Here is a 14,011-nt window from a genome sequence, read left to right as displayed (position 1 = left end):
TTACATACACTAAGTTGACTGTGCCTTTAAACAGCTTGGAAAATTCCAGAAAATGATGTCATGGCTTTAGAAGCTTCTGATAGGCTAATTGACATAATTTGAGTCAATTGGAGGTGTACCTGTGGATGTATTTCAAGGTCTACCTTCAAACTCAGTGCCTCTTTGCTTGACATCATGGGAAAATCAAAAGAAATCAGCCAAGACCTCTGAAAAACAATTGTAGACCTCCACAAGTCTGCTTCATCCTTGGGAGCAATTTCCAAACTCCTGAAGGTACCACGTTCATCTGTACAAACAACAGTACGCAAGTATTAACACCATGGGACCACGCAGCCATCATACCGCTCAGGAAGGAGATTCTTTCTTCAAGAGATGAAAGTACTTTGGTGCGAAAAGTGTAAATCAATCCCAGAACAACAGCAGAGGACCTTGTGAAGATGCTGGAGGAAACAGGTACAAAAGTATCTATATCCACAGTAAAATGAGTCCTATATCGACATAACCTGAAAGGCCGCTCAGCAAGTAAGAAGCCACTGCTCCAAAACCGCAATTAAAAAAATACAGACTACGGTTTGCAACTGCACATGGGGAGAAAAATAGTAATTTTTCAAGAAATGTCCTCTAGTCTGATGAAACAAAAATAGAACTGTTTGGCCATAGTGACCATCGTTTGGAGGAAAAAGGAGGAGGCTTGCAAGCCGAAAAACACCATCCCAACGGTGAAGCACGGGGGTAGCAGCATCATGTTGTGGGGGTGCTTTGGTGCAGGAGGGACGGGTGCACTTCATAAAATAGATGGCATCATGAGCCAGGAAAATTATGTGGATATATTGAAGCAACGTCTCAAGACGTCAGTCAGGAAGTTAAAGCTTGGTTGCTAATGGGTTTTCCAAATGGACAATGACCTCAAGCATACTTCCAGAAGTTGTGTCAAGGTATTGGAGTGGCCATCACAAAACCCTGACCTCAATCCTATAGAAAATTTGTGGACAGAACTGAAAAAGCATGTGCGAGCAAGGAGGCCTACAAACCTGACTCAGTTTCACCAGTTCTGTCAGGAGGAATGTGCCAAAATTCAACCAACTTATTGTGGGAAGCTTGTGGAAGGCTACCGAAAACGTTTCACCCAAGTTAAACAATTTAAACACTATGACATTCAATTAGTATTTGGTAGATGTAAACTGCTGACCCACTGGGAATGTGACGAAGAAATAAACCTGAAATAAATAATTCCCTCTACTATTATTCTGACATTTCACATTCTTAAAATTAAGTGATGATCCTAACTGACCTAAGACAGGGAATTTTTACTAGGACTAAATGTCAGGAATTGTGAGAAACTGAGATTTTAAATCTATTTGGCTAAGGTGTATGTAAACTTCCGACTTCAACTGTTCATGGCCATTAAGGCCAGATCGATCATTCTTCAAGATGTTCAAACGTTCATAGATGACCAGCAGGGTCAAATAATAATCACAGTGGTTGTTGAGGGTGCAAAAGGTCAGCACCTCAGGAGTAAATGTCAGTTGGCTTTTCATAGCCGAGCATTCAGAGGTCATAACAGCAGGTGCGGTAGAGAGAGGGAGGGGCTGGAAAACAGCAGGTCCGGGACAATGTATCACGTCTGGGGAATAGGTCAGGGTTACATAGCCGCAGCCTGTTGCTCAGGTGGCTGAGGTCCTCTGCGTAGTTATATGGATTGTTACACTTTGAAATCAACGGTTCTTGTTTGGCATGCATTTTAAAGTGAGAAAATACTTCTGTTAAGTATTTCCGTTAACGTGGAATTGCTCTGTAGTAGATCATCCTGATCGGTGTACAGTCGCCGCTCTGTGATAGCCTATTCTCTGTCACTCGCACTCACTCCCAGACCACCGTAACTACCATATATCTATTCTTGGTGGGAGGCTGTTGTGTGTGTCCTCTGCCACCGTGGCTAAATGTGTGCGTTCATATCCCTTTACATACGAGGGACCATCCTCTATATAGATACAGCATAGACTCACGCCTCAGAAAAGCACCTGCTTTTTCCTGCCTCTTCGGGATGTCAGACAGACTGCAGTGGATGCTATTTAAAGGAGCATAACGATTATCTGACACGAGGGAGTTATGGATGGAAGCTCCTCTGGCAGGGGAGCCCCTGAACCTTGAGTTGATGTTGATGGGTATTTCTAGGTGATATGTCAGGGGATTTTCAATGTCAGATACTGTAGATCACTGACAGTGCTTCCAAACCAGAGGAAGACCCAGTTCCCAGTCAAGAAAACAAGGGGAGGAGGGTCTTGGCTGTCACTAGAGGCAGTAAAATGTGAATGAAGTAAGGGATTTTGTGTCCTCTGAGAAACCGAAGGAACTGGCTAGCTCCAGTCAGAGCCTTAAATATTCCAAATAAGGCTGTGGTGCCAGTAGGCTACCGTTTTTGCTTTATTTATAGTAGACCTATATTAGTAATACTATATGCAACTCTGGCCATTTTAGGCTTTATTTAGGACAGTGTGTCTCTCTGCCATTGTCATCTGATCACAAGAAGGCTCTGTCTGTGTGTGTGTGTGTGTGTGTGTGTGTGTGTGTGGGTTCAGGTGATTGAGGTCAGGCTGGCCTCACCTGTGTTCCTTTGAGGTTAGTTGAGGTTTCCTCTGTGGATTTCCTATCCAGTCATATCTGTAGCCGCAGCCATCTCTTTCTGTTTCTGATCCTGTGTGTTTAAAGCTGGTTTTGAAAATGAGTGAATTAGCACCTGTATGATCTTCACTTACTGAGAATAGCTTGTGACATCATGCCAGTGTTGTCTGAGAGAGACTTGTGGGAGGAAGTCCGTAATAAAGTAGGATTTAAAGGCGAGTGTTGTTGTGGTGAGTAGTAGTGTCTGTTTGTGTTGGATTACATTAAAGTTTCAGTCCCATTCAGACAGTGGGCTGTAAAAGTACCGTCTTTATGCAGGGTCAGGGTGGTCGGTAGGGGGTAGAAATGAAGTCCTTAGCCTGTGATGAAAGAAGGTAAACCTGAAACCTGAACTGAAACCTTCCTATTTTCTTCTCCCTGCAGTCTAGCTGATCCTCAGTGAGAGATGTGGATCCCCCAGCCCTCCAATGCTGAGCACCAATAGAGGTCAAAGGTCGACACGGTTAGAAGGGGTCAACACCATCATGGCTGACAGAGATGGGCATGGCGGCGGGGTGGATGTGCCCACCATCGCCCCAGGCCAGGTGTACGTGGAGGTGGAGTACGACTATGAGTACACGGCCAAGGACAAGCTGATCTCCATCAGGCAGGGGGAGTGCTACATGCTGGTCAGGAAGACCAACGAGGACTGGTGGCAGGTGAGGAAGGAGGAGGGGATGAAAGCCTTCTATGTCCCAGCACAGTACGTCAGGGAAGTGCGCCGGGCGCTCATGCCCCCTCAGAAGCCCCTCGTGTCGTGCGGGATTGGTGGGGTGAGTGGGGCGTTCCGTGTGAAGCCTACAGTTCTGGATATATGCAGAGCATCCAATGAGAACCTCAACAACAGGCCGCCTCAGGAGATGTCTAGTTTTGGGCGTCCGTCGCCCTCCTCCACGCCGTCGCCCTTTCCGGTGCACGTCACCCCGCCCGCTCTGCCCAAGGACGCCAACCAGAACCCGGGTAGCCCGCGGCACATCAAGCCCCCTGGTGTAGCCGAGCTGGTGCTCCTACACAACAACAATAACCATCACCACAGCAACAACTCCACGTTACCACGGATGCGGGCGGACTCTCCGCCTCCCAGGGCCCCTTACAACGACCATAAACGCCACCAGGGAAGTGATGATACAGAACAGACCCCCTCCTCTTCTGGCGACTCCCCGGGGGAGGGGTCGGAGACGCTCCGGAACGACTCGGAGTCCGGAGACGACCTAAGTAGCAGCTCTGCTGAACACATGCAGGTAAGAGACAGTATGATGAACATGCTGTTGTTAAATGGGAACCGACACACCCATGATTATTACAGCCCTTTCTCTATCCAGCATCCTCTTTTCTCCCTTGCTCTCTTTTTCATCCATGTCCCTGGCTAGCTTGAAGACATTAGCTGATAAGTGTCCTCCTTCCCATCTCTCCCTCCTGTCAGATTAGATTTTGATTGATTGCGGGTCTCTCCTCCACTGTGTCCTACGGAGCTGTCTTCGTTCACCAGCCCCCATGGACAATGCTGTTTTATTCCTACCCCATTGCCTTGAATACTCTTGGCCTCATTTGCCAGATCTGACAAGAGCAGCAACAGTTGCTGCAGGTGCCTATTAATAAAGGTGGGGGGGTAGATGCTCCTCGTGTTCGCGGTGGGCCATTTAAAGACTAAATAAGGTGTTCATAGCACCACTGTTAAATCTGAAGGTCCTGTAATTGAGTGTGGTTGTCGGACCTACACGGGACATACACTGGAGTGATATGCTGATCAATGAAGCAGGTGTCTGGTTTTGGATGTAGTTGCTGATGAGGTCAGTTTTGAGGGGTCAACTTCAACAGTGGAATATAGTGCTGATGAGTTTGGAGCCTAAACTTTCCTTTGTACCAACAGGTCTCTCTCTCTCTCAGCAAGCGGGTAGAATTGCTCTGAGAGTCTCCGAGTCTAGAGCAGAGAGCCATGGGAGTCTCAGTTGAGTGTCCACCTCAGCAACAGCATGTGTGTAACTCGCAGACCTCACCAAGGTTGATCATGTAGGTCTCCTCCTCCCACCTCCATTATGACTCATTATCATCATCAGGAGAGGCCCGGATCATCCGGTCTGTCTCTGTCTGAGGTGTAAATGAATGAACTTGTGAATAAAATGGCAAGAGGAGTCCCTCCTGTGAAGGAGGTGGTGGTCTACAGAAGGAGCAGATGGATTTGGGAGCATTTTTTTTAGGTTCTTTCTAAATTCAGGCTGTGGGTAGATTATGTGAAGGTTCTTTGTCGAGAAGGAGGCAGAAGGCGGCTGAGGAACAAAGAGAGGGTCTGGGCTTGAATAGAAACTAGGTCATATCAGCTGAGGATCAGTCTTCTCGGCTCTGTCGCCCCACTGTGTGTGTGTGTGTGTGTGTGTGTGTGCGCAAAGAGTGACAGCCATGTGCTAGGGGTTAGAGGAGAGAGAGAGAATGGAACCAATGGTCTGCAGACCATGACAAGATTTGAATGTTTTTTGTTGTAAAACAATGATGAAATCCCAACCAGCTGCATGCAAAATGATGTCTAATTCACCAGAATTAATTTCATGCTTGTCAAACTGGTGACCATAATCATACACATTTGCCCCGGTCATTTACATGTTACTTGTGCATCAAGGGGTTTTTGTCATAATTATTTTGACAGATTGTAGTGGGTAGTTGCAACTGAGCGTATGCCTAGCCCACGGCAAATTGGCTATGCCAGTGAACCGCGGAGCTCACTCACTGTCTGGTCAGGTGAAACCCGCTCCATGTCATTTCGTGGCCAGTTGCCATGCAGGTGATTGGCCCTGCAGTGCAACCAACCAACACTTTCAATTCCTGTGTCATTGCACGGTTACAGCAGAAAAGTGTGTATGTGAAGCAACGCGCTTTGAGCTGAGACATTTACACAAAGTCTCTTTTCCTCTTTTCCCCTTTTTCTATCATCCCCTCCTTCCCTCTCCTCCCCTGCCTGTATCCCCTCCTTCCCTCTCCTCCCCTGCTTGTATCCCCTCCTTCCCTCTCCTCCCTTGCCTGTATCCCCTCCTTCCCTCTCCTCCCCTGCCTGTATCCCCTCCTTCCCTCTCCTCCCTTGCTTGTATCCCCTCCATCCCTCTCCTCCCCTGCTTGTATCCCCTCCTTCCCTCTCCTCCCTTGCTTGTATCCCCTCCTTCCCTCTCCTCCCTTGCCTGTATCCCCTCCTCCCCTCTCCTCCCTTGCCTGTATCCCCTCCTTCCCTCTCCTCCCCTGCCTGTATCCCCTCCTTCCCTCTCCTCCCCTGCCTGTATCCCCTCCTTCCCTCTCCTCCCTTGCCTGTATCCCCTCCTTCCCTCTCTTCCCTTCGCCTGTATCCCCTCCTCCCCTCTCCTCCCTTGCCTTTATCCCCTCCTTCCCTCTCCTCCCTTGCCTTTATCCCCTCTTTCCCTCTCCTCCCTTGCCTGTATCCCCTCCTCTCCTCCATTGCCTGTATCCCCTCCTCTCCTCCCTTGCCTGTATCCCCTCCTTCCCTCTACCCCCTTGCCTTTATCGTTCTCCCTCCATAGGATAGAGAATCAGGGAATGTTTGTGAGGATTTGTCAGTGACGAGCTAGCCTGAGCCAGTGCCAGCTCGTCTCCCTAGCCTAAATTGATTTGATCAGATCAGTGAAGGATAGTAAACCTCTGTGTGTTACCATATTCTTCCTACCCTAATTCCCTTCTCTGTAGGGCTCTGTTAGGCCAGTAGTAGCTATAGGATCAGGTGGCCCACATTTCTCTGGTTGATTCACAGCTTTGTTCCGATGGGTTCGTTGGCAATGTCACCCCTGAGTCCCATTTAGATTCTGCTGACAACCCCCCCCCCCTCCCCCATCCCTTCCTTGCTCTTCTAAAAGCACAGCTCCTATGCTCTTAAAGGATTGTCAAAATAAACCTCTTTCCTTACTGCTCAAGACCCTGACTGGCATCTGTATGGAGTGGTATTTCAGTTCTTTAAAGGACATGTGGGCCACCCTGTACTGCGGCCAAGCTGTACCATTTTTAAAGCTTGTTATTTTTCACTTGTCCATACTAGGTTATTTTTGTAGCACAATGTGTGTCATGTGTATCATATACGAGACCCAATAAACATTGTGTATCACTATCTGTAGACAGCCTAGTGGTTAAGAGCGTTGGGCCAGTAACGAAAGATTGCTTGTTCAAATTCCTGAGCCGGCAAGGTGGAAAAACTGCCTTTCTGCCCTTGAGTAAGGCAGTTGGTTCAGAGGGGTTGGGGTTGGTTCAGAGGGGTTGGGGTTAAATGTTAAATTAGGTTGAAAGCATTTAGTTGTGCAACTGACTAGATATCTCCTTTCTGTTCTCTCTGGGTCTGTGAGGGTAGTCATTCTCTCTTTTCCTTCCCCTCCCCCCAATGTGTCATTGAGTAGAGAGAGAATGATGCAGGCATTGCTTCATGGCGCTGTTGTTTGTCTGTGGCTTTCCCTTCTGGTGCCAGCCAGGCAGTGGAACTTGTTGGCTGCTTGCCTTGCTCTGCCTGAGACAACCCCCACGCTTTTCTGCCCATCAGACAACCCCCACGCTTTTCTGCCCATCAGACAAAACAATCTCTGAGAGGTGTGAGCGTATGTACGATGGCGAGATATCTGACCCCTATCTTACTCTGTAACCCGGCATCCTTGATTTGGACTATTCTAATGTCGAGGAGTCTTAAATTATTTATTTTATTTTATTTTGTATTTTATTTTATTTACTGTAATAAAAAAAAGGGGGTGGGTGTGAATGGGAAAAGGGGGGCCCTGGGAATTGTTTTTGGGGAACCGCTGCTCTAATATAGAAGCCATACCCCTGCCATGTGCACCACCATGTGTAGCTAATGCAGGGATAGTAAAGGGACCCTATTGAGAAGCATGTCTATTAGCCCTGAAAATAATCATATATCGCATGTCTTTATGACAGCAACTCCCAATGGAAGGGGCACCACCACTTTGTTGTCTACCGTATATCCTCGACTTCCAGGCTTTGCCCAGCAACACAAATGGCGTATATGACAGAACTTGAATGAAACTGTATGCAGGAGTAAATCTGTGGAAAAGGAACAACTGGTCTGAGCTGTCCCAAGGTCAGATCTATGAATTTCCATCTGCCTTTACGTATGCTGTGTTAATCTGCTAGCGGCACTCTCATCTGATCTGGGTGCATCCCAAGTGGCACACTATTCCCAGGGATCCCAGGGATGCACCCAGATCAGATCAGATGAACACCGCATACATACTGCATGTAGTGCACTGCGTTTGAACAGAACACTGGTCACTACATGGGGAATAGGGTGCATTTCTGAGACCGATGGCCAGACAGACATGGTTGTTTCAAGTAATCAATTTAAGTAGTACTATAAAAAACGTAATGTAGAACAAAAACACACAAATTAGAAACAAGAAGAACACGAGATCATAAGTTAGCTTTATACAGTGCGTTTGGAAAGTATTCAGACCCCTCAACCTTTCCTACATTTTGTTATGTTACAGCTTATTCTAAAATGTATTCAATATTTTTTTCCCCCCATCAATCTACACACAATACCCCATAATGACAAAGCGAAAACAGTATTTTATACATTTTTGTAAATGTATTGGAATAAAAACTGAAATAGCTTTATTTACATAAGTATTCAGTCCTTTTGCTATGAGACTTGAAATTGAGGTCCGGTGCATCCGGTTTCCATTGACCATCCTTGAGAGAATGCCAAGAGTGTGCAATGCCGTCAAGGCAAAGGGTGGCTACTTTGAAGAATCTGAAATATAAAATATATTTTGATTTAACAATTTTTTTTTCTTCTCGGTTACTACATGATTCCATATGTGTTGTTTCATCGTTTTGATGTCTTCACTATTAATCTGCAATGTAGAAAATAGTAATAAAAGAAAGAAAACCCCCTGAATGAGTAGGTGTGTCCAAACTTTTGACTGGTTCTGTATATATCATTCTTTTTTTGAGGGGATGCACAAAACAATTTAGGCAACTGGGATCTTGGTCCAGGAGGGTTGAATGTCTCTGCTGTAACCGAGAAGCTTGATGTTGACATCTAGCCACTTAGCTGGCAAGTTAGCAAACCAAATGCATAGCTGGAGCCCTGAGCTGGATATAATTTATTGGACACATCATAGATTTCTTATAGTTCTACTTAACTTCTAGTAATAAGCAGTGGCGTAGCACTCACTCCGGCAGGCCCAACAAGGTATTGAAAATAATTTCAAAATATCCCGGTAAACGGTGTATCGCCCAAGCCTAGTGGTCTGGGATGATGGAGTTGTGTGCCATAACCAGGCTTTCAAAGCACTTCATGATTACAGATGTGAGTCCTACAGGGTGGTAGTCATTTGGCCTTCGAGTTCTTGTGAACAGGTATGATGGAGGTCAGCTTGAGACATGTGGGGATTACAGACTGGGAGAGAAAATGACCGTGAATATGCCTGCCAGCTGTTCTGCGCATTCTCTGAGAACTCGCCCTTGAATACCGTCTGGCCCTGTGGCCTTGCGAGTGTTGACCTGATTAAAAATCTTACTCACGTCAACCTCGGGGAGCGAGATCACCCAGTCCCCTGGGTCGGCGGGAGTCCTCATGCATGGCTCTATGTTGTTTTTGTCGAACTGTGCATAAAATGCATTGAGTTCGTCTGGTAGGGAGACATTGTTGGGCAGATCACGGTTTGGGTCTTCATTTGTAATCCATAATGGACTGTAGCCCTGCCACATGCAACGGGCGTCAGAGCCTATGTAAAAGGATTCCACGTTGTTCCTACATTGTCCTTTTGCTTGTTTAAAGGCTCTGCAGAGGTCGTAGTGGGACTTCTTGTACTTGTTTGTATCCTCAGCCGTAGCATCGGGGTTCGCTGTGATAGCCCTGTGTGCTGTAGCCCTGTCCTCTAGTTTAGTGCCAACAGTGGTGTTAATCCAGGGCTTTTGATTGGGGAAGCGGCAAACCTTCACTAATGACGCCGGTGACGGAGGTGGTTAGCTCGCCGACGCTATCGATGGAGTCCCAGAACACATTCCAGTCGGCTCTAGCAAAGCAGTCCTGTAGCATAGCCTACGGAGGATGCTAGAACTAGCACACCATTTGCTGTACCACTCTCTCGATTTACCTGAATTCAATGTCCTGTCCGCTCAATGAATGGAGACTCCATCGAGTTAGATAGCCATGTGGAGTATCTTGTCCGAAAGCCATGTTTCAGAAAGGCAGGGAATATTGAGATTACGAGAGTCCCATTGATAGCAATTATCAAGTGACTTTACCTTCAATAAACGAACATTGGCCAATAGAATGAAGGGAAGAGATGGCTGGTTTTCCCTTCGACATTAATCTTGCAAGGACTCACCTTCTCCTGCCACTTTTTCGCTGGTGTTTCCTCTTGGGGACCCTGAAACTTGGGTAGGAATTAACTTGGGTCAACTCGGCATAGCCGCTCATACAAAAGTGACTCACCTTTCAGCCAGGTAAATGTCTATGGCAACGAATCTTTCAGATCTAGCCTACTACGGGGCAGGCTAACTCGCGGTTAACTCCACTTAACCCACGGCTGAGTCATTTCATTCAGGGTGAGGAGCAATGAAATCAGATTCCCTCCCTCTCGCAAAGATTACGTCATTATCCCCTTCATTTGAGGAAGACGACTGATTTCAGTATTTCATTGTATTAATCAAATCCAAATGTTTATGTTAAAATGTGTCACATTACACAGTTAGTAATGACAGAATGCATTTTAAACTTCACGCAAAATGACACTTCTGTATGAATAATATCAACAGGAGAGAGAAAAAAGGTGCTTGTGCATTGATAAACACATCAAAGCATACCAAAGATGGCATTAACGATAAGTAATAAAATAAAGGTGGCACCTCTCAAAGCCTATTTCACCTCATAGCCTGCTTTCATTATGATTTTAAATCGAATTGTATTGGTCATGTCTACATATTTTGCCGACGTTATCGTATTAGCGAAATGCATATGTTTCTAGCTCCAACAGTGCAGTAATACCTAACTATACAAAACAATACACACAAATCCCCCCAAAAAAGGAATTAAGAAATATACACATTTGCAAATGAGCAATGTCACCCGAGGAGATATATATATATATATATATATATATATATGATGATGTGAATAGACATTATGGACAGTGTAGAAAAGGTGTGTACAGTAGTAGTTATATAGGATGAGCCTTTACTAGAATACAGTATATACACTGAGTTTACAAAACATTAGGAACACCTTCCTAATATTGAGTTGCACCCCCATTTGCCCTCAGAATGGACTACAAGGTGTCAAAAGTGTTCCACAGGGATGCCGGCCCATGTTGACTTCAATGCTTCCAACAGTTGTGTCAAGTTGGCTGGATGTCCTTTGGGTGGTAGACCAGTCTTGATACACACGGGAAACTGTTGAGTGTGTGAAACCCAGCAGCGTTGCAGTTCTTGACACACTCAAACTGGTGCGCCTGGAGCCTACTACCATACCCCGTTCAACGGCACTTAAGTATTTGGTCTTGCCCATTCACCCTCTGAATGGCACACATACACAATCCATGTCTCAATTGTCTCGAGGCTTAAAAATCCTCCCTGTCATCTACACTGATTTGAAATGGATTTAACAGGTGATATCAATAAGGGATCATAGACTGACCAGGTGAATCCAGGGGAAAGATATGTCATGGAAAGAGCAGTTTTTCCTAATGTTTTGTACACTCGGTGTACATATGATCTGGGTAAAACAGTATATAGGGCAGGAGTTTTGAAGGTGCAGGGTTGAGTACCGGATGGTAGCTGGCTAGTAACTGTGATAAAGTTCTGAGCAGGTTACAGGGCTTAAGCCAGTTAGTGGTGACTATTTAACAGTCTGATGGCCTGGAAGAAGCTGTTTTTCAGTCCCTCGGTCCCTACTTTGATGCACCTGTACTGACCTCGCCTTCTGGATGATAGCGGGGTGAACAGGCCATGGATCGAGTAGCTGAGGTCCTTGATGATCTTCTTGGCCTTCCTGTGACATCGGGTGGTGTAGGTGTCCTGGAGGGCAGGTAGTTTGCCCCCGGTGATGCGTTATGCAGACCTCACTACCCTCTGGAGAGCCTTACGCTTGTGGGCGGAGCAGTTGCCGTACCAGGCCGACAGGATGCTCTCGATTGTGCATCTGTAGAAGTTTGAGTGCTTTTGGTGACAAGCCAAATTTCTTCTGCCTCCTGAGGTTGAAGAGGCGCTGCTGCGCCTTCTTCACGACGCTGTCTGTGTGGGTGGACCAATTCAGTTTGTCTGTGATGTGTACGCCGAGGAGCTTAAAACTTACTACCCTCTCCACTACTCTCCCATTGATGTGGATAGGGGGGTGCTCCCTCTGCTGTTTCCTAAAGTCCACAATCATCTCCTTTGTTTTGTTGACGTTGAGTGTGAGGTTATTTTCCTGACACCACACTTCGAGGGCCCTCACCTTCTCCCTGTAGGCCGTCTCGTCGTTGTTGGTAATCAAGCCTACCACTGTAGTGTCGTCCGCAAACTTGATGATTGAGTTGGAGACGTGCATGGCCACGCAGTCTTGGGTGAACAGGGAGTACAGGAGAGGGCTCAGAACGCACCCTTGTGGGGCCCCAGTGTTGAGGATCAGCAGGGTGGAGATGTTGTTACCTACCCTCACCACCTGGGGGCGGCCCGTCAGGAAGTCCAGTACCCAGTTGCACAGGGCGGGGTCGAGACCCAGGGTCTCGAGCTTGATGACGAGTTTGGAGGGTACTATGGTGTTAAATGCTGAGCTGTATTCGATGAACAGCATTCTCACATTCTCTTGTCCAGATGGGTTAGGGCAGTGTGGTTGAGATTGCGTCGTCTGTGGACCTATTGGGGCGGTAAGCAAATTGGAGTGCAAATAGGGTGTCAGGTAGGGTGGAGGTGATATGGTCCTTGACTAGTCTCTCAAAGCACTTCATGATGACGGAAGTGAGTGCTATGGGGCGGTAGTCGTTTAGCTCAGTTACCTTAGCTTTCTTGGGAACAGGGACAATGGTGGCCCTCTTGAAGCATGTGGGAACAGCAGACTGGGAAGTCTGCTAGCTAGTTTTGTGCTGTCTGTCTCTCTGTGTCTCCTCTCTTACATTCACGTGACTTATTTGGGCTTACACATTTATCTCAGTCTGTTAGGCACTTGTTTACAAACTTGTGCAAGGGGAGGCAGGGGAGCAAAGGTTGTGAATGTGTGACAGGTTACTGACTGACATAGCTCAAAATGTTGTGTGTGGCTATGGGTGACAGACAGTTCTTCATATTTCACCTTTGAAAAATATAACCTCAAAAATATGATTTGCTGTTGTGATAAAGTTTCTGGATACTTCTAGAGACCAGGTTGATTGGTCTGTTTAAAATTTGCCCACTGTTCTGTTGTTTGAGCTGGGCTGCCTGACCTAGCTACTTCCCAGGCGCTGGCTGAAAAGGAGGCCCCTGCTTGTTTTCCATTGCATACTTGTCATTCCTGCCCCCCCCCCCCACACACACACACTTGTAACCTACTGTACAGACCTGGCTGTGGGTCTAGTGCACGGGTAATTCAATGAAGCTTCTCTTCTTCACTTTCTCTCTTCCCCTGCTTCTCTTTTTCACTTTCTTTGTCTCTCCCTCTGGGTCTCTTTGTCGCTCCTCTCTCTGTAGTTCTCTCTCTTCTATTTCTCTCTTTCTCCATCTCTTTCAATATATATTTTTTAAATGTTCTTCCATCTCTCTCTCGTGATGATGATGATGATGAGTGCTGTTGATAGGTTGTCAGAGGTACTATATGTGAAGGACATGACGCTACTCATAGTAACTGAAAACACCTCCGGCTCCAGGCAGCCTTTACGGTAGGTAGCTAACCTGTTTGAACTTTACTTCATCCTCTCCCAGAGATTTGTGGTTCTGTGCTGAGACGACGGGATTAAAGTCTACAGCGTCCTGGGGAGGTTGAGCATCTCCTCTCCTTTTGCGTGTGTGTGCCTCCTAGAAGTGGAGCTGATGTATAGATCTTCTGGTTAGCAAGAATCCTGTCTGTTTCGTAACCTGGGATTTCTGGTAATCCTTCGATAAGGTAGCGGAAAGGTTGGAGAGGAGGAGAATCGCTCACTGTGGGACATTTATTCATCTTTGAACGATTGCAGCGATGAATCTCTTGTACTCATTCTCTCTCTCCGACACTCCCTCACTTTCTCTTATTTGGTTTTTCACTCCCCTGTCATTCACTCCCTCTGACTCCCTTTGCTTGCTCTCTCTCTCTGTCTCTGTCTCTCTGTCTGTCTCTCTGTGTGTGTGGGGAGCTGTGCTGGACTGACTGGGGCAACATGTACCCAGAGGACAAGGTAAGCGCCAGAAGGAATGAATGTGT

At 46.6% G+C, this 14,011-nt stretch overlaps 1 protein-coding gene across 4 annotated transcripts in view; it reads left to right on the top strand.

Annotated features, from left to right (window-relative positions):
* LOC110535557 (rho GTPase-activating protein 12) overlaps positions 1-14,011 on the top strand; it is a 95,390-nt gene that overhangs the window by 4,585 nt on the left and 76,794 nt on the right. For all 4 annotated transcript variants that reach the window (XM_036935292.1, XM_036935290.1, XM_036935291.1 and 1 more), the window contains exon 2: positions 3,046-3,902. In XM_036935292.1, coding sequence (XP_036791187.1) covers positions 3,090-3,902 — 813 coding nt within the window. In that variant the 5' untranslated portion in view covers positions 3,046-3,089. The remainder of the gene's footprint in view (positions 1-3,045; positions 3,903-14,011) is intronic.

Source organism: Oncorhynchus mykiss, chromosome 11 (assembly GCF_013265735.2).
Source record: "Oncorhynchus mykiss isolate Arlee chromosome 11, USDA_OmykA_1.1, whole genome shotgun sequence".
Taxonomy (NCBI): domain Eukaryota; kingdom Metazoa; phylum Chordata; class Actinopteri; order Salmoniformes; family Salmonidae; genus Oncorhynchus; species Oncorhynchus mykiss.
Note: the sequence above shows the minus strand (reverse complement) of the source record. Positions and strands in the feature narration are given on the sequence as shown.